The 20,345-nt window shown below is 35.2% G+C and overlaps 3 protein-coding genes across 4 annotated transcripts; 1 reads left to right on the forward strand and 2 right to left on the reverse strand.

Moving 5' to 3' along the window:
• The first annotated feature begins 30 nt into the window (after window positions 1-30).
• On the forward strand, window positions 31-8,035 carry LOC135072516 (uncharacterized). 2 transcript variants are annotated; one of them, XM_063966457.1, is made up of 7 exons: window positions 57-1,169; window positions 2,632-2,847; window positions 3,077-3,196; window positions 3,442-3,580; window positions 5,000-5,181; window positions 6,870-6,941; window positions 7,868-8,035. In XM_063966457.1, the coding sequence occupies exons 1-7, from the start codon at window positions 1,130-1,132 to the stop codon at window positions 7,948-7,950; spliced, it is 852 nt and encodes a 283-aa protein (XP_063822527.1). In that variant the 5' UTR covers window positions 57-1,129; the 3' UTR covers window positions 7,951-8,035. The 2 variants fall into 2 exon arrangements, with proteins under 2 accessions (XP_063822528.1, XP_063822527.1); XM_063966458.1 differs by lacking the exon at window positions 6,870-6,941 and having other exon boundaries at window positions 31-1,169.
• A 94-nt stretch (window positions 8,036-8,129) lies between these two features.
• Window positions 8,130-10,741, reverse strand: LOC135072517 (uncharacterized). Its single transcript, XM_063966459.1, has 6 exons — window positions 10,291-10,741; window positions 9,958-10,185; window positions 9,649-9,777; window positions 9,177-9,291; window positions 8,628-8,803; window positions 8,130-8,334 (listed from the first exon to the last, which is right to left on the reverse strand). Exons 1-6 carry the CDS (start codon window positions 10,364-10,366, stop codon window positions 8,243-8,245), a joined length of 816 nt encoding a protein of 271 aa, XP_063822529.1. The 5' UTR covers window positions 10,367-10,741; the 3' UTR covers window positions 8,130-8,242.
• A 418-nt stretch (window positions 10,742-11,159) lies between these two features.
• Window positions 11,160-20,224, reverse strand: LOC135072515 (fibroblast growth factor receptor substrate 2). Its single transcript, XM_063966456.1, has 2 exons — window positions 19,826-20,224; window positions 11,160-14,665 (listed from the first exon to the last, which is right to left on the reverse strand). The coding sequence occupies exons 1-2, from the start codon at window positions 20,043-20,045 to the stop codon at window positions 13,338-13,340; spliced, it is 1,548 nt and encodes a 515-aa protein (XP_063822526.1). The 5' UTR covers window positions 20,046-20,224; the 3' UTR covers window positions 11,160-13,337.
• Between the last annotated feature and the right edge of the window lie 121 nt (window positions 20,225-20,345).

A 20,345-nucleotide genomic window follows, 5' to 3' on the forward strand; every position in this document is an offset into this window, starting at 1 on the left:
ATAATTCACTTCAAACAACAAACCAAAAATTTAATACATAACGAATTACGTAATTTATAAACGGAACAGCGGTTAGGTAATATCACAATCACTCATATTTAATTATATTACGGGTGTTTGTATCTAAGGGTGGATTCGTCCAAACACGAGTATATATTAATCTCAGAATAAATTCGACATTTTGACATAATTATTTCCCATACTAAAACTGTCAATGTGCCAGTTATACCAGGAGTTATTCTCGGATCAAAGTTTGGTCGAATCGGGCCTAAATGTACTTAATTTACTCTCACTCATCCATATTTGATACATGAATGAATGGGTGCTTGTGTTGTAACTGTATGTAACCATACCGTGTCCCTCTGCAGAGATTTGTCGTATATCAATCTACCTGATGCAATGCACGCTGCAACGAAGCAAGGTCAATTGATAAGAAATTGCTCTTCCGGTATGTCACACCAAACCAGGATGTTATTTTTCTAATGCTCTAAAAGTGCGTAACATATACTCTAATTGTAAGTACATCTTACCTACTCCTCAGTATACAAATTCTTGCAAATGCGAACAATCATTTTAGTGCTTTGAAAGAGAAACGAACAAAAAATAAGTGTTGCTTAAGCTTTGTTATAAATCGCCGCAACAAACTCTGTCACCATCACCACTGTCTGCCGGTTAAATAGTGGGATTTGGAAATTAAACCCAGTCCTACACGCGAATCGAGAGTTCCAACTCTTAACCACGGAGCAGTAGGAACTCGGAAATGCCATGAAGTAAAAAATATATCACGTGCTTGGAAATAACTCTGTGAAAAAAAAAGATCTTTAAAAATCCCGCACCTCGCAGTATAATGTTTTAGCGATAGAATTTAATTTTACATGTTTTAAGAACTTATTTACTTGCTAGAATAAATTTTAATCCGTAACCTAATTCAAATAGGCAAACAGGAGACATTTCCTAGCATTGCATTGCAATACAATAGGATCATTTGGTGCCGTATAGAGTAATAATCGCGCGCGAAATCAAGGCCAATTTATGGTTCGAAGGGCGGGCGGGCGTATCACGAACCCACGGGCAGTCAGTCGCTCCGCTCGCGTCCCGTGCCGCTGCCCGCGCCCCACGCCTGGCTGCGATGCTGCGAACGTGCTGCTTGCTGCTGCTCTGTATAGCAGGTGAGCGTCGACAGTGAGTGTTTATAAACACAGTGTATCCGTGACATTGAACTGCATAGCTAATGAACAACTTCCTACTTTCTTAAGAGTGAAGCAAAATCTTTATAGAGTTTGAGTTTTTTAACATCTTAGCCAAATCTCAGTCTCGTATGTAGTGTGACATTTATTTGTTTAATGTTTGCCTAAAGTTTACTTTATTACCGTGTTATTTATTTGTGTAAGAGCGAAGAGAAAAGCCGCAAGAGAGTTTGGGCGGTACATTGTCTTTGCGAAAATAAGAAAATTTAAATAAAATGAATCGCGGTTTAAATCTGCGCGTTAACGATAGGCCGCGCGGTATTTTTAACATTCCCGGACCGCCTCAAGGTTGACCAAGATAGTCGCTTATTCATTGAGATATGACCTAATTTTCTACTACGGCTTATAAATAGATCCTTCAGTAGGTAAGAATGCAATCCGATTTTAGATTTACGACCGAACTCGGATTTGCCGCGTTCGCTGTAATTATGAAGTTCATTATCGTTGTGTCGTAATAGAAATTTTGTTCATTTAATTTTATTATTATATCTATACTATATTTACTATAAGAGTACAAGTCGGATAGATTAATCAGTTCAATTTTTGGATAAAATCTAGACTAAGATTCTAGACTACGCATCTTGACCATAAAATTTATTTGTGCATGGCTGTACGAGTACGTAAGACGTTTAAAAAGGGATATGACGTGGATATTACAATATGTCTGTTTACACTGGCCAGGTGCTGTAGCACATGGTGGGGTATGATCACCACTAAGCACACAGTACAAAATAAATCAGTTTTATAGACAGACAGCATCACCGCACCTCCTACTGACATGTTCCGGCCTTAGATTTCTTTTAATTAAAAAATTGCTATCGTGGGTGGACTTGAGATCCTGGGAGAACAAACATCGTATGAGGTGTTCGAATTCATCCGTTTTAGTAAATGATGAATTGCTTATTTTGTACGGCTTAGACGTTAGTTATATCATTAAAACAGGTATTAGTATTTTTATGGATACTTATGTTCCCCGTATTCATAGAATGGCTTGGCATTAGCATGGGTTGGATGAAATTCCATTAAACACCTAAAAATCGCGCAGATGCGATTTTTTGTAATTAATTTTATTACTAAATATCCACCTTTTCAAGTAAAAAAGTATGAACAATATAATTTGGATATAATATGCAGTAATATTTATTATCTTGTGCATACGCGTACATTCGACAGCAACTGCTCCAATAGTGATGTTACATAGGTACTTACTAACACTAACGTTTCGCAAAAACATTAGAGAAATGACAACATTTCCATTACGTGTAAGGGATAGATGATATCCAAGACAGTTTGTTTTGTATGTGGTAAGTTCAAGGTAAATATTTCGTTTTTGTAAGCTACTTTAAAAGTTTTGAATTCATAAAATTGGTTATGTATTTTCCAGGCAGCCGACAACTGTCTATTACGGAGTTTGCCGTGCCGAGTGCCGTCGAGGCCGGGAAGAATGCCGAGTTCCAGTGCCGGTACACCGAAACGGAACCGATCGACTACATCAAGTGGTGGTGGACGCCGCTCTACGTGCCCAGCGATGACAGGAACCGAGTCCTTCTGTACCAACGTCTGCAGGGCCAGCCTGCCGAGCTAGCACGGAAGAATATTGGTGAGTTCAAAATACATAATACATAGGTGTCATTACAAGTAGGTAATCTGAAAAAGTAATTATGAAATCGTCTTTCTAATAACTTATTGGAACTGTGTGTATCTCTACAAAATTACGAAGGTTCGTCTGTCTCAATAATTCTTGAATCTGATTTTGATAAATCTGTTATTGATCGAAAGGATATTTAGCATTAGACCACTCTAACTCGATCTATTTTCTTTATCTTCAGAGGGGAAAGACAATGACGCTATCCTGTTAATGGACCTGGAACCAACCGACTCCGGGATCTACGAATGCGAAGTATCTGGTGTAGCGGAGGTTCGCAAGCATCAAGATTTGATTGTCTTTTGTAAGTATTGTTCGGGGCCAATTTAAACCGATGGTTTTTACTTTATTTTGTGAAATGGTCGATTTATGTAAAAATAGTCTGACTAATGAAAGATTTCACTAAAAAAGTGGCAATTTCAATTTACTTAATTTTATGGAAAATAGCTTATTTGTGAGACGCGGGTGGCAAAAACTTTCCCATGAAACTTTTTTTAAAATTCATAATCGCCTAGTGCAATAACTGTAATAAGTAATTGTAAATTCCAGCAAATGCCACCGACATGCATTTGAATACAACGACACTGGTTGACGAGATGTACCCCGACCGGTCGGAAGAGGAGGTGCTGGTGGAGTGCGCGGCGACCGGCGCCTCGCCGCAGCCGGAGCTCGCGATCTATGTCAACGGGTCAGTGATGCTAAACTTATAAGGGCGCTTTCAATTTAGGCCGGGTTCCCACTATGCCGGACCGGCATTTCTGCCGGAAACCGGACACCGGACAAGGGTGTTCACATTACTCCGGATCACCGGATCCGAAATCCGAGCCGAATGAAGTGCGGGGAGCACGCGCGGGGCGGGGCGGGAAGCACGGGCGCGGCGGGGTGGGCCGCAACTCGTTCACATTACTCCGGTACGGTCATTTTGCCGGCATTTTGTAGCGACAAAACGCTCGGTAAAAATGCCGGGCTCGGCGAAAAAGCCGGATCCGGGATAATGTGAACATCTTCATACAATTTGTACCGCCGCTAGGCCTTCCGGCGATTTTACCGGACCGGGAGATCTGCCGGTCCGGCATAGTGGGAACCCGGCCTTAGACGTTTGCCGTGCGTTTGCAAGACCGCACAAAAACTATTGGTAGTTGTCAATTTTATTCCGACGCAGTTGTCATACAATTTACCGTGTGCGGTCCGGCAAACGGCCGACACGAAACGTCTTAATTAAAAGCGCCTTGTTCATATTAAACGATCTGATTGTACCAAGTATTAGCGTTGGGTTTCTTCCCACGGCACGGGTTATTGGTTTTTGATGAGTATCAACACCTCATTCAGTCGATTTATGACCATGGGGGAGGCCTTTGTCCAACAGTGGACGTCATAGACGACCTAAAATTTGTTATTTATGTAAAAATATTATATTATATTCAACGTCATCATCATTTTCAGCCATGTAAAATTATTGTGGATATAAAGTAGGTAACTAAATTCTCCATTTTACACTATTAAGTCTCATACTCCTTTTCATAGACAGATGGTATATGTATGTATAAACCATATAAGGACAATAGTTATAGTTATTATATTTCCCTAATTTCTGATATTTATGTAGGTTTACAATATTACAACATTTTCACCACCTTATTCTTTACCATACACGTGCGTCTTCCTTCTTTCTTTTCCTTCTTTTTTTTCAAGCAAGAGCTGAAAATCAGTGTTCTGCTCATTTCAGAGCAGTGTCTACACTGAGCTCTCTGCTTTTTTGCATCGCTGCGGCACACTTATACCTTAGCGCGCAGGATTTTCTTTCTTTCTCTTTGTAATGTACTATATCTTTCCTGCTACTCCTGTGTTTATTAATCTTACGTTTTGCTTCTTGTGTGTCAATGTGTTTTGCAAATAAACCATTTATCTATCTATCTATCTATCTATCTAAAACGCTCGCGCCTGCGCTGTGACACACTTCTAAACAGTTTCTCTAATTTTTTACTAAAGAGATCCTGTATGCCTGTTCTCCCCATGATTTTTGTCCCCATGATAGGGCACTGGACCATAAGAACTGGAAACCGTTACATACCTACAAATTACTTAACAATAGTTTGTTCATTCACAGGGAAGAAATCGTCAATTTAACGCAGTTTGTTTCTGGCGGCGAGGCCGGATTCTACAGCGTGTACGCCAACGCAACCGTCAGCAAGGAGGAACTTGAAGACTCCGAGATTCACTGCGAACTGTTCTTCGAGAACAGGAACATTACTCATCCTCCCTACGTCGTCAAACTACTGTATTCGTCAGGTATGGGACCGTTTGTTTAATCATTCCAAAGAATTGGTAAAACAAATGTTTAAAAAATACGAACATAGCTGTTTTTAAATTTGGTTTGCTTTCATTTAGTTTATATGTGAAATATTAGCTAAAATTAGGAAAAAGGTTTTAAGGATAAATCATTAAATTTAGCACATTATGTAGATTATACAAAGATGGAAACCGGTTGTATTTAAATTGATAACATTAATAAGCTTTGCCATATGCAAAACCATTCAATAACTATTTTCCTTTTAGATTACATTACCCTATTTATCAACCATGTAAACAATAGACGTTGATAAACAGCGTTGTAAATATTGCTATTGCACATTTCAGTTAGTTATAAAAGGTCAGGGTATGATTAGAAGCCATATCCATTGCCACAGCATCATTGGCCGTTTGAGGATGATCTGACTGATCTAAGACAGAAGAGTTTATGTAAATGTAGAGGAACTTTAAGAAATCTAAAAATAAGACTTGTTAAGGCGCTACCTCGTAAAAGTTTTCGGCCGACTGAATGCCTCGCACACAGAGGGATAGAAATATGATTTCTCAGTGCGAGGAAAGGGACAGCAATAGCGCGCGCGGCGCGGAATAAAATAACGTAAGCGACAAAAATCGGAAATCATGTATTTATTGAAAAACCAAACACTATTTAAAGAAAATAACTCGACCAGTACTTAGAATATGTTATTACCTTACCAATATACAAAATTTGGTATTGAAATATTAGCCTATCTGCTTATGAAACGAAAAACCGAGTAGGTAATAGAAGGGTCATCTTTGGATTTTTTTTCTATCGAGAAAATTGTTTCCATTCATGTTTCGGCTTCGACCAGACACTAGATTTATTAGTCAACTATGACATATTTCAAAATAAGAACATAAGTAATAAGAAAAGTACGATTAAAACTAATTCTGCGCTTCTTTAAAACGCCCAATATTCGCAAGGCATCACCTTAAGTACAAACATTACAAACAAAGGGTTTCTTAACCTGGGGTATTCTAAACGTAATTAGGGTGTCCAAGTGTTGCAAAATAAGCGCGGAGCATCTTGCGTGCAGTGTACCTAATTACCCACCGCACTACATTACTCCCCCAAGCAGGAGCACTGGATACACAATTTTCGGCATTTCTTTATAAAAAAGTTAATTAATGAGCCCAAATAGTGTTTAACACCACGTAACTTACAAGAGTTCTACTAGGACCGAATCGAATCGCGTCTTGACCGTTTGTAATTTTGAAATTCATAAGCGCGTACTCGGGATTTTATGCGTTTACTGTATAGTACTGTATAGCACTTTTACGGTGCTATCAGATAATTTTCGAACATAAAAAACCCGTGATAAAAATCTGAACTTATAGAAAAATTAAAATTGACTGTTTATGAAAAGGTTAAGAAACTCTTCTGTAAAGTTGTTACGAAGGATCAGTAAATTATTTTTAAGCCCTAATCTATAATTTAAACAAATAATTCTTCAAAATCGTGTGCACGTCATGCACCCGACAGTAGCAAAGCATTAGATGTAACGTGTTCACTTACCCCGCTTCGATCACTTAGTGCAATGCAGTGCAAGCTATAAACGTTTGGCGTATGTTGTGGGAGCGGCGATGTTGCATGCGCTGCGGCCGCGTGTTGTATGTGCACTAACGTTGTTGGTTGTTGCGTGGGCCAGGCGCTGGCTGGTCTACGACGGAGGCGCCCGAAGACACGACCCTCTCAGAAATGGCATCCGAATTGCAAAACAGTAAGTTCAGACCCCCTCAACATTCGACACATTATACCTTCCGAACACTTTACAGTTTTTATTGGATGTCTTATTATATTTATTTACTACTTACTACTGGAATTTAATTTGATAATAAGACCTATTACATCTACATAATACAAATATGTACTCAAGTTTACCATTGAGTACTTTATCAATATTTATGTGTAAACAAAACTACATATAAATAACTGAAAAAGCACCAAAAATATTATCTGTTTTGTAACTGAATGTTATAAATAGTTTGATGTAATAAAAAAATCCGTATACTTATTTGGCTTGTATTTTATTTAGCTTTTGTGTATGTTTCTGGTAACACATGGGACTTGCATGGCTGCACCAGTACCCACACAATAAAACAATTGAAGTAATGGTGACGCCAGCAGATTTTCAATCCCATGTGCTGTAACTCCGCATCTTGTACTAACAAAATAATAAAGTTTTTAGAAATCTCTGGCCAGTATTTTCACAAAATATTTATTGTATTTGTAGACACGTAACGTGTGAACTTACTAATAACTATAAGTGATTTAAGTTACCTTCATACGTAGCATTTTATTTTTCGTAATTTACTAATAGTCGAACTACTTATTACACTTAGATATTAATTTCAATATAATGTATTACGTAATTTCAATTTTAATTTTTAACGAGGGTTTACATAATTACGCTCACCAGTTTGCGCCACTAGTGATAGGACCTTATTCGACAGTGCAGCGATAGCAAATGTGATAGTTCACCTGCCGCTTAACCAGTTGGCGCCACTGGCGAGTGCAATTAAGGAAACCGCCTTTTTGGTTGTAGAAGGAACCCAATTTATAGGTACTCCCCTAATAGAATATGGCTATATTGCGAAACAAATGAAAATAATATGCTCAGTCTAACTTAACTTTTTGTTATTTCAGACGGCGTCAGTGGTCTTCACGCATGCTTATGGATCGTAAATGTGGCAGTCATATTACAATTGTATTTTCATGTTATTTATTGAACTCATGATGTGATACTAATATAATAATTTACCATGTTATGGTTATTCAGTATTAATTCTAATAAACTTTTGATTACTTATCTAATACGATTTTGTATTTATTTAAAGTTTTTCATATTCGTTACTACGAGTAGGAACGTATTATACACGTGTATTGAGCATCTTTTACATTCGAACAGATTGCTTTATATTTTTACATTCTACTCACAGAGAATTTATCGGCTACCATATCAGTCAGTACCTAACAGACAGTAAACGCGCGCTGAGCAGGTACACAATATTATATGCCAATCTAAAATACAATTGGAACAAACAAAATTAGTAACGAAAATCCGATGTTAGATGGATTACCTTTCCAGCCAAGATTGCATGGAACTAGTGTACCTGGAAAACAAAAACATGATTGTATAGGATTTACTATTACCGCGTAAATATTGACGCCCCATCTCGCGGGAGGAACTTCTTTCTATATATTCTAAAGAGAAGCATTGGAGATCCGAGCTAGGTTCTCTGGGTTTGTGGCGACTCCACGATAGACCCGCTGGGTAAGAACGGAATAGCTTTATACTTAGTTACGAATATGATAGATATGGTAAAATATGTAAAGAAGAGAAATGAAAAGGGATTCACTTGACCTAAAAGATAAAGTTTACCACAGATTTGGCATGTTTACCTACCGATGTGTAGGAGTCTTCTTTTTATAGCTGTGTAGTCGGCTTGAGGTAAGTGTAAGCGACACGTCACTTCCAGCCTGTCGCCACACTCGGGGACCATCAACTGTGCTGTACTCTCAACATCATACAGCAAATTTTGTCTACGCCATACACGTTGCGTTTGCTGTGATATCGGCTCTCTGTGATTTATTTATTATAATTTTATTCTTAGTTTCTATCCTATCTTACTAATATTATAAATGCGGATGTCTGGATGTTTGTTACTCTTTCACGCAATAACTACTGAACGGATTTTGATGAAATTTTACAGTAATAATGTTTATAACCCAGAATTAGGCTATAATTTATAAGGATCTGTGACAAACTAAATTTCACGCGGATGAAGCCGCAGGCAAAAGCTAGCATTACATACGTTCATTCAATGTATGTGAAGCTATAGTACCTAGTTATTCGAATTTTCTTACCAATCAGAGAAATGCAATGAAGTCCTGTGCATATTATCTATTATAAATGTGATCAAGTGTGGTTTGTAAAGGGTTTATCCCTAATTACCTGTTATATTCAACTGTTAAATCTGGCTGAGGATGAACAGATTGGGCATAGCACGTGACTTCCACTAGGCGATTGAACTTGTGTTCAAATAGTAATTCAAACTCCTTTTCTGGTGCTGAAATTAGGAATACTTGGTTAATTTTTAATTTTAGTAGGTAGTTACTCGTAGGTACTAAGCTTTTTTATTGTGAACTATTCTTCTATTTAAGAAATCCAGCGAGACGAGTTAGTGGAGTGCTAGAGAACTGTAAACGATCCGAGACTACTTAAGTAATTTTGATAACTAAGACTCTACATAATGTCTGATCTTGTGCGTAAATCCTCATACTACGTATTCGGCTATGGATACTTCAAATGTAAGTTTTTGAGTTCTCGTGGTCAGTTGTCAGTCTCAAAGATGGCACGGAGACTGCTAAGACTTAGTAGGGAGCAGAAGCAGCAATCCATAACCATAGTAATTACACGGTCTTACCTAACACTTGCATACTTTTTGTTTCCTGCGACTTTACTCCATTATAGTTTACCACACATGTGTATTCTCCACTCAACTGGGGGTCCACTTGGAATATTCTCATTTCGCGATATTCTTCTGTAGCCAATGCTGAAAATCATAACATTAAATAATTACCTATGTCTATTTTAAATATTGCCTAAGCCTAAGGGCCTTACTGCAACTGTTAATACAAAACTTGGGAACAGAAACAAATTCAAAATTAGATTACATATCTAAACATTTTTATTGCATTTAAACAACTTAGAAGTCCTCTTAAATTTATCTTACGTGAAACTTTATATGATAAATCAAGTCGTCCTTTTAATATCCCGGTCACTCGGGGTGCAAGGGGCGGCGTCCATTCGTACACAGGGGCGTCGCCGCCGCTGAACCACCACTGCAGTGTGAAGTGATGGTCCGGCACGGAATATTGACAGTCTAGCACCACGTTGGTTGAACCGCTCTGCACTATTGCTGGTACCACAAGTTTATCTATTTTTGCTGAATTCAAAACATCTGCAATCAAGTTGTGAACTCAATTCCTTTTACGTTTTAAAAATTAACTCTATGCATGAAATTCGTAGCGCTTGAGTTGTAAATAAATATGTAATAGGTACTTACTAGCTAGAAACAAATATCCTTTTAAAAAAGACTTGGGAGATTCACTAACCGACATATTTACAAAAATAGTGTTCATAGAAGAAGATCTTGCTCTTGCTAGCAAATACCAGTGTACTGATTGTGAATCTGAGAGCAAGTAGGTAACATCATGGAATTTGTGATCTCACTTACATCGACTTCGACACGCAACCGCTAGTCATTACCACATGCTCTACCTAAGTGTATTAATCTTTATTATCATATCTCTGTCATCAGCGATATTTTAGTTTTAAGAAGGAAGCTAGAATAAAACTCAGAATTCACTTAATATTCTTAATGGAAAGAAAAAAATACAAAATGTAATATAGGTATCTATTTAATTGTAATAATACAATAACGACAACTTCGATAACTGCTTTATGGTAGCGAGTTCGAATCCCGCACGTATAGGTATGTTTGATTATGAGGACTGATCAAAATAGAGAAGTAGATAGATAAACTACGCATGGATGTGGGTGGGACAGAATGTGCGTGCACGCACGGCTTATGTAGGTAGGTACACAATACGAAGTGTACATAATGGTGAGCACCTGAAACATTACTTTTTTATAGAGGCGGGCCAAGAACACGTACTTAATACAAAATAGTAAGTTCCTATTTAGTACTTTGTCGTAGTTCTTAAGTAGTCTAAGCTCATAATATATTTACGTGACTGGTCACCACTGCAAGCCGAAATCAAAGGAGCTAACGCGGGTTCGTCTTTACCGTGGCGTGGGACTATTGGACCATTTTTTGGGTATGGGCGCGTAGTCAGGACAATTCCACTCTCTCTACTCAATAAATCACGACGTAGGTTCTATGATTGATTACAGAATAGTAAAAAAACTCGATTTTCTACTCCAAATAATTTATTTACTTTCTTCTACACACAAAGTCATGACAACTTAAAGCTTGCAAGTATTTATTTGGTGTCCTTTTCACTTAGGTTCTTACCTATGTAACAAAAGTAATAAATATTTCTTAAATTGACAATATTGGCGATTGTATAAAAGCTTGTGATATCTTATATTATGTAAATATTAACGAACGTTCTATAGCAATAAAAATAAACAATGGCAACCTTAGGCAAAATGTATTACATATTATACATTGCACTTTAACTACTACAAACTTAATAATAACATACATTAACAACAAGTATGTTTACGTAAAATGCACAAGTCGCACATAGGGCCTAGTGTGAGTTTACATCAAACGCGCTCACTAGAAAAAATTACATTCAATGTATGACGGATTGTACAGCGCCCCTAGTGGAAACGTTCAAGAACTAAAATTTTCATACATTTTTTTAACACGCTCACTAGTGAGGACGTTTGATGTAAACTCACACTCAGCCCACAGAGATGTAGGTACTTATTACGTAAACGACACGTACACACGGCCACACTTAACTATCCATTTCCGTTTTTGCTCTTACTCTCATCAAATAGTGATTCTTTGCGATAGAACGAGATGACATGACTGGCAATGGGCAGTTAACACTGTTGCCGATAGTACTTAAATAATTAGTATTTAATATTTATTTTCCTACAATCTGGCCATTCAATTTAGTTTCGTTTTTACCATACAAAATTAGTAGACCATAATATTAAATAATTTATCGTGGAAATTAATAAGATTTATTTTTTTATACAGGGTCTAAAAAGTAGATACCTTTACAGAGGTACCAACCTAATTAAATATTATTGATTTTAGGTAGAACACAGGCCTTTTTCATTAAAAAATCTACATTGTTAATAAACCTAATTGTAAGTTTAAAAAAAATCTAATAACTGCCTAAACTAGATAGTGGATTGCTGTATACCTATGTGCTCTTTTGTCATCTCACTAATCATTGCTTAAGCCCACCACTTTATTACACCCTGTATATCTATGCATACATAGAATATGATGAATAATTGTAGATTATTTATATTTATTCATAATATGTACTTAGTTATCCATTTACCTAATGTATTTAGCTTTGGATTCAACTTTTAAAATATAATTAATTAATTATTAAAAACATCAATCAATTATTGTAAATTAACTCACTACAAAGAACGAGTTTAATTAATTTTGTAAGAAATAATAATATCTGTTACATCGATCGACGCGTTATAGCTCTATTCAAATTGAGGCGAGGTACATAAAGCATACCCGCTTATTTAGGTATAGATTGTTTCATCCAGGAAGACACTACAATAATGACGCTCGGATTGCTCGGATCTAACTCCCCGCACCCCGCGCTTCCCTCGACCAAAAAGTGGTGGGGCGCGTCTTCAAGGATAATACGATCTATGCTGCTATCTAACGATAGTTTCGTTTTGAACATTTGCCTCAGTTTGAAAAATCATGTAGATATTTGACTGATAGGAAGACATTAATTAAGGTATAAAAATATTCAATTATTTTTGGAAAATTCTTGATCTTGATTATTATGAATTATGCTAAAATCCTGATATTGTCTATAATTATTATAATTATGTTTTAATCTTTGTTGATTTAATTAAAATCTAAATTCTAGGTACTCAATTTTACTTATTTTTTCTTTGGCACCATCAATTAACTTTAAATTATTTACAATTTATCCCTTAAACTTATGGTGTTGATTAAGTATGTATGTTATTAGATATAATATTACTGTTTCTTTTATGCCTCTGCCCAATGCTCATCCTACATTTTATTAAATCTTAATTATTATATGGTTTCGATTATAATAAATAATGTACCATAATTATTACTGACTATCATTATCAATATTCATAGCTCACTCTGCTAATGGATATTCTCTAACTTTCTTGTCATTCTGTCTGTCTAGATGGCTTACATTTACATGTTAAGTATTTCTTCCTATATAAAATATAAAGGTATGTAAATGAGGGGTCTACATCATCCCTATTAGTTATGGATAGCAACTGGCACATAATAAAAATCTGCTAACTTCAATCTCACATGAACCTTTCAATAGTTTTAGACAAAAATGTGAAAGGGAATCAAATACAATAATATTATACCCTTTTAAATGATTATTTACCTTGAACACTACTTGGACTTCCACACATAATACTACAAGAATTATGCCTGGTTTTACGAGGACCATCTAAATCGATGTCTGTTCCTGCAGCAACAGAAGTCAAAGCAACTGTCTTATCGAAATCAATTGTAGTGTATCCAATAGTAGCCGATGGTACAGGCCCGACAACACTCGCCGTGCCAGTTTTTTCTACACTAGTTTGTGAAATTAGACGACCACGTGGATTTGATGAGCAAGATGCAGTACTTTCATTTCGTGAACTATTGTAAGACTGATTTTCTGGAGAAATTATATCTCTAGTATTTTTTACAATTTCCTTGCTAGAATCAATGTCCAGTATGGCATAATTAACTTCTAGTTCTTCCACAGGTGACATAGAAGTGAAGGTATCTGATTCTGAATATTTTTGGTTATGTTCTGACATAGAATTGAAGTTTAAAATTTGTTTTACATTCTTTACACTTTCTCCCATTTCTCCTAGTGTAATATTAGCATATGAGTTAACTATTTCTGGTTTATATCCAACAGTCAGATTGCAGTATTCAACTTGTTTCGGAGTAAGTGGTGTGGTAGGTGCTGCATCATTTTTATTCACTTCTGATGCATTTTGCTCAGTGGGGACAAGATTTACATATAATCTAGCTGCTTCTTGTTGTTCTATACTGAGCTGAGCATAATGCTCACTGCTGTTGCTCAATGTTGGAGACAAAGGATTAGGATTAGCTTCTCTATTTGGTATACTTTCATTAATATATCGGCTTTCTAGAAAACGGGTTTCATCTTCTATATCTCTCATTGTATTTAATACAGTTTCCTGTCGCAAAGTATTCCGTAAAATAGCCAAGTCTCTGTTAATATCATTACTATAAACATGTCGTGGATCAGGTACTGTTTCTGCTTGGTTATTATTATGTTCTCTCTTGAAGTCTCTCAGTTGATAAACATTTGTTACTTGATTTCCATTTGCTTGAGCGCGTGGATATAATGGCATGACTTCTAATATGTCTGCACTAGATGGTGATCTTGGTGACTGAGTAACTGGCCTTGGCACAACTGGATGTGGTGTTATATTTGGCATGTTAGTATTAGGAACTGGTCTGACAGTGTCAGTTTGACCATTGTCTATTGAGGATCGATGGATAACACTAGCTTGTAAAGTTTGTCTGCCTTGAGGAGATGGAGTCAGACGTGCAACAGGATATGGAACTGAATCATGTATGGCATTTCTCAGCTGAATTTGTTGTTGCAATGTGTGAAAAAGAAGTGCGGCTCTTCTGCATCTAAATGCATATATGCCCTCTCCAGTCTCACATCTTCTTCCTGAAATTAAAATAAATCACATAAAATCTTTGTTTACATAATTTTCTTAACTTTTTTCTAGGCACTTAAATGAAGATGATGACAGAAAACCAAGGTTCATGTTGTTAGGTTATAGAATTTTATCATGAGATGAAATGTTGCTGGCAGGTTTTAGTTTAAAAGTAAACAGCAATAGAATGAAGTTTGAAAATAATGACAGGTGTAGAAAAGCGAGACAATGTGACATTGTATTATTGAAGTTCGATAGATTCAGTTGTAAATGTTTTAATATTTAATATGTAATAGATTTTGATAATATTTTAATAATAAAGTGTGTGTGAGTATTGAAGTGGCGTTATTATGATTGAATAACCTCCCAGGAGTTGTGTGGAGAGGCACACTCCTCGAACAGGTTATGGGCCCAGCGTACGTATCCAGAGGGCTGTAAGAATTATCTCTTGAATAAGAAGAATGAAAGTGAAAGATCTATCCTGATTTTGTTTTTGAAAATTTTACAATATGTCGGAAGAAAATTTTAAATTATCAACGTTATCAAAAGGAGAAGACTATACAAACTGGAAGAAGAAATTGATATTGTTATTGACAGCGAAAGATATAGATTGTGTTTTGGAAAATAATGCTGAGAGCAAAAAGGATTTTAATAGAAAGGATGCAAAAGCAAGATACATCATAATAAGCTCATTATGTGATAAATTTGTTGTATATGCATTGAATTGCAATACAACAAAAGAAATTTTACAAAAATTTGACACATTATTTCTAGGACATGAAGATACACAGATCTGTCAACTTTTGGAACAATTTTACAAATTCAAATTTTCAAATTCGGATTTGATGATTGACATAGCAGAAATTGAAAATCAAGCAATAAAATTAAGAAATTTGGGTTACAGCATAGACGAAAAACAAATCATGATTAAAATTTTATCAAGCTTACCAGAAAAATTTGCCTTTTTTAGAACTGCGTGGGAGTCAACCCAAACTTCGGAAAAATCACTAATAAATCTACTATCAAGAATAAATCTAGAACTTACTATGCGAAAAGAAAATCAAAATCTAAATTTGGAAAAACCTGAAATGACGCCGTCTACGTCAGGAATAGAAACAAATGACAACGCATTTGTAGTCAAGAGTTGTTTTCAATGTGGCAAGAAAGGACACATTGCTAAGTATTGTCGGCAGAATATGAATGCAAATCGTGGATGGAGAAATAATAACCTGCAATGCTTCAGATGTCTGAAGTTCGGACACAAACATACGGAGTGCAGTCAACAAACGAACTGTATGTACTGCAAGCATAATTCTCATTACACGAAATTCTGTCTACAGCAACAACAGCATGTGAGTAATTTTATTCCTTTAAAAACAACTGTGGACTTCATCCTGGATTCAGGAACCAGTAGTCATATTGTTACGTCTGAAAACTATCTGAATGACAAAGAAGACATAAATTATAGAATTATGACTGCTGATGGAAACATACATCCAGTTAACACCATGGGAAATATTTATACAGACAATATTAATTTTAAGAATGTTTTATGTGTACCCCAACTTAAAAAGAATTTATTATCTGTGTCTAAATTAGCTGATGATAATTATACTGTTAAATTTTACAGAAATAAATGCCAAATCATGGATCAGAACTCTGAGTGTAAGCAGACAGGAGTTCGCAGAGAGGATGGCCTTTATTATATGAAACTGCCAATGGACATGTCAAAGTCAGTCGTGCATTCGAGGTCAGACAAAACATTCCTTATTAAAGGCTTCTGGCATCGTGCCTTAGGTCATGTACATATAAACAAGACTAAAGACCTTGTTTTAGGTATAGATAGAAACTTAGTAGATGATGTAGACATCTGCGAAGTCTGCATACAATCTAAGCTTTGTAGAAAACCTTTTAAAACTGTTAGATATAGAGCTACTAAACCTTTAGAAATTATTCACAGTGATATTTGTGGTCCTATTGGAAAGGAAACATGGGATGGCTACAAATATTTTATTACATTTTTAGATGATTATACACATTTTGTTAAAGTATTTCTTCTTAAAAACAAGAGCGAAGCTTTTTCGAAAATTTTAAACTTTATCAATTTGGCGGAAAATCATTTTAACACAACAGTTAAAACATTCAGATGTGATAATGGTGGAGAATACACCAGTAACCAATTTAAAACTTATTGTATTTCCAAAGGTATTAATATTGATTATACAATTCCGTATACTCCTCAACTGAATGGTAAAGCTGAACGGTTAAATAGGTCCTTAATGGAACGAACAAGAGCTTTACTCTTTGATATGCAGCTACCACATGAACTATGGGGTGAAGCGGTTTTAACTTCTGCTTATTTATTAAACAGATGTTCAAACACAGTAAACATTAAAACACCGGCGGAGATGTGGTTTAATAGAATACCAAATTTAAAACACTTAAATATTTTCGGATCATTAACATATTTTAAAAATAATTTTCAGTTAAATAAACTTGACTCAAGAAGCAGTAAAGGGCTTTTAGTAGGTTATACTAATAACGGATATAAAATATGGGATCCTTTACATTTTAAAATCTATTATTCAAGAGATGTAACGTTTAATAATAGTAAGAGTGATGTTAGTGAGTTTTTAAAAACGTGTTATAGGGAAGTGAGACTAAGTGATTTAAATAATTTATTTAAAGAAATTAGTGTTGATATTAGTGATGAAGTTATTAATGGTGATATTAATAGTGATATTAATGGTGATATTAATAGTGATATTAATGGTGATATTGATGGTGATATTTGTGATGAAGTTATAAGCGGTGGTGTTGGTAATGAGGAAGTTAATGAAGATATTAGAAATGGTGTTGAAGATAATGGTGTTTGTGAAGAAAGAGTTACTGATGTTTTTGAAGATAGAGTTGAAGATGTTGAAGTTGATGGTGGAAATACTGAGAATATTGAAGATTGTATTGAAGAAAATATAAATTTGAGAGGGGAGGTTAGAGAAGATTCAGCTGTTGAAGACAGTGATGGTTTAAGGATTTTACCAAATAGAGAGAGGAGATTACCTTCTAGGCTAATGGATTATGATTTAGAGAGTTCGTTTTTAACTTTTACGGAAGTTTTGAGTAGTGTTGATAAAGATTTATGGAAGAAAGCAATTGATGAAGAAAAAGAATCTTTAGAGAAGAATAAAACATGGGAAATTGTAGAAAGGCAGGAAGCAGGAAATAGAAAAATAATATCAAGTAAATGGATTTTTACAATAAAGCCTGGTGGAAGATATAAGGCTAGATTAGTGGCAAGAGGTTTTTTACAAAAGTATAATGTTAATTATAAAGAAACATATAGTCCAGTGGTAAACACAACAAGTGTTAGATTGTTGTTGGCTATTGCAGCTCAACAAGGGTTTAAAATAAAGCAGTTCGACGTGAAAACAGCATTTTTATATGGGGAATTAAATGAAGATATTTTTATGGAGATACCCTTAGGATACAACATAAAGGACAAAGAAAATAAGGTGTGTAAATTAAAGAAAAGCTTGTACGGGTTGAAGCAAGCGCCACTTATGTGGAATAAGAGGTTGACGGAATTTTTGAAGAAATTGGGATTGATACAAATGAAATTAGATCCATGTGTGTTTCATAATAAAAATAAAAATATATACTTAGCAATTTACGTAGATGATGGTATTTTGATTGGTAAGGATGAGACATGTTTAAATAAAATAATAAATCAATTAGAAACGGAATTTGAAATGCGGAAATTTGATAAAACTGAAAAGTTTATAGGTTTTGATGTGTTAATTGAAGAAAATTTTATAAAAATTTTTCAGGAAAGTTATATAAATCAACTTTTAGATAAATTTAAATACAAAAGCTTAAAAGATAGTAGTCATCCAGATATTTTGGTAGATACACATCAAGAGGGGAAAGGTGGTGATGATGATGTGCATCGTTATAGGCAATTAATCGGCTCGTTGTTGTATTTAGTGAACAAAACAAGATTAGATCTGTCGTTTCATGTTGGTTATTGTAGTAGACATCAGGAACATCCTAATTTGAATGATTTTGCAAATATTAAAAACATTTTTAGATATATTAAAAATACAGTTAGCAGTGGTATAAAATATGTTCGTGGTAGCGATCTAAGTTTAAAAGCATATTGTGATGCAGACTTTGCAGGTGATCCTGATACTAGGAAGAGCACGACTGGTTTTGTAGTGTTTTATGGTGGTGGTCCAATTCACTGGTGTTCTCGCAAACAGTCAGTAACTGCTTTGTCTAGTACTGAGGCTGAATATATATCTGCAGCAGAGTGTATAAAAGATCTGCTTTACATTCAGAGTTTGATTCATGAGTTGACAGGGGAGTTACCAAAAACACAATTGTTTGTTGATAATCAATCAGCAATAGTTTTGATTAAAAACGGAATCTTAAATAGGAGGAGCAAGCACATTGATGTGAAATACCATTTTATTAAGGAGAAATTAGATAAAAATTTATTAGAAATTTATTACTGTCCTACTAAAGACAATTTGGCTGATATTTTAACTAAACCACTGGATAGAACAAAGTTTTTGAGACTTAGACAATGTATAGTGAGTGATACATAGTGGACATTTGTGATGTGACGAATTATGTAGGTTTATTAGAATATAAGGTTTTTGGGAGTTAACTTGAAATTTTAATTTTAAGTTAGTTATGTAAGGTGTTTAGGATAATTAATTCAAAAGTATATTTGTTGGATGGTTGTATTGGGTAAGTTAGTTAAGTTGGGTTTTAAGGAGTAGATAGGTAGTTGTTATGATTATATAAAGATAAAATTCAGAGGGGATGTTAGGTTATAGAATTTTATCATGAGATGAAATGTTGCTGGCAGGTTTTAGTTTAAAAGTAAACAGCAATAGAATGAAGTTTGAAAATAATGACAGGTGTAGAAAAGCGAGACAATGTGACATTGTATTATTGAAGTTCGATAGATTCAGTTGTAAATGTTTTAATATTTAATATGTAATAGATTTTGATAATATTTTAATAATAAAGTGTGTGTGAGTATTGAAGTGGCGTTATTATGATTGAATAACCTCCCAGGAGTTGTGTGGAGAGGCACACTCCTCGAACACATGTATCTCAGACAAAAATGTAAGATGATTTCAATAGAATCATTATCAATTTACCTGATTCAAAACTAAATAGTTCTCCTTCAAATCCATATCTTCTGAGGGAATGTAGAGGCCATACAGTTGAATCTCGACCCTCACGGTACAATATTATATCTGATTCAGTTATCTCAAGCTGACCCGAGCAGAGCTCTGCTCCATTTTCATCTATATTCACTACTCGAAATACGTTGGGATGCAGATCTGAGGACTCCTTTTTACTGTGTAAGCACCCCATTCCGTACAACCCCGATGGCTTTGTTACTAATATTTACATTAATAAAATTTGCAAGAAATGTTTACTATCGAAAAATCAGTAATGCATATTGCATTTAACTTATTAAATATGCATGAACAATCAAAATTTATTTTGCTATAAGCATATTTTTTATCACAAGCTCCACCACACACAACAATATTTTCATTCTTGTGTCAATGTCATGAACGTCATTATAAACGTCACTTAAAAAAGACCACACGCATTATCTAGGTGCTGTGTCGTGTCGTATAATCATACATAAATCGTAAAGCAAACTTG

The sequence above is a fragment of the Ostrinia nubilalis genome, chromosome 6, assembly GCF_963855985.1.
Source record: "Ostrinia nubilalis chromosome 6, ilOstNubi1.1, whole genome shotgun sequence".
Taxonomy (NCBI): Eukaryota; Metazoa; Arthropoda; class Insecta; order Lepidoptera; family Crambidae; genus Ostrinia; species Ostrinia nubilalis.

Coding starts and splice junctions, on each gene's coding strand:
- LOC135072516 (XM_063966457.1), top strand. CDS start 1,130: ATGCTGCGAACGTGCTGCTTGCTGCTGCTCTGTATAGCAG. Junction 2,848..3,076: donor GCTAGCACGGAAGAATATTG/GTGAGTTCAAAA, acceptor CTTTATCTTCAG/AGGGGAAAGACAATGACGCT. Junction 6,942..7,867: donor GGCATCCGAATTGCAAAACA/GTAAGTTCAGAC, acceptor TTGTTATTTCAG/ACGGCGTCAGTGGTCTTCAC.
- LOC135072517 (XM_063966459.1), bottom strand. CDS start 10,366: ATGAACACTATTTTTGTAAATATGTCGGTTAGTGAATCTCCCAAGTCT. Junction 9,778..9,957: donor TTTATCATATAAAGTTTCAC/GTAAGATAAATT, acceptor TATGATTTTCAG/CATTGGCTACAGAAGAATAT. Junction 8,335..8,627: donor AAGAAGACTCCTACACATCG/GTAGGTAAACAT, acceptor TTTGTTTTCCAG/GTACACTAGTTCCATGCAAT.
- LOC135072515 (XM_063966456.1), bottom strand. CDS start 20,045: ATGGGGTGCTTACACAGTAAAAAGGAGTCCTCAGATCTGCATCCCAAC. Junction 14,666..19,825: donor ACTATTTAGTTTTGAATCAG/GTAAATTGATAA, acceptor TTTTAATTTCAG/GAAGAAGATGTGAGACTGGA.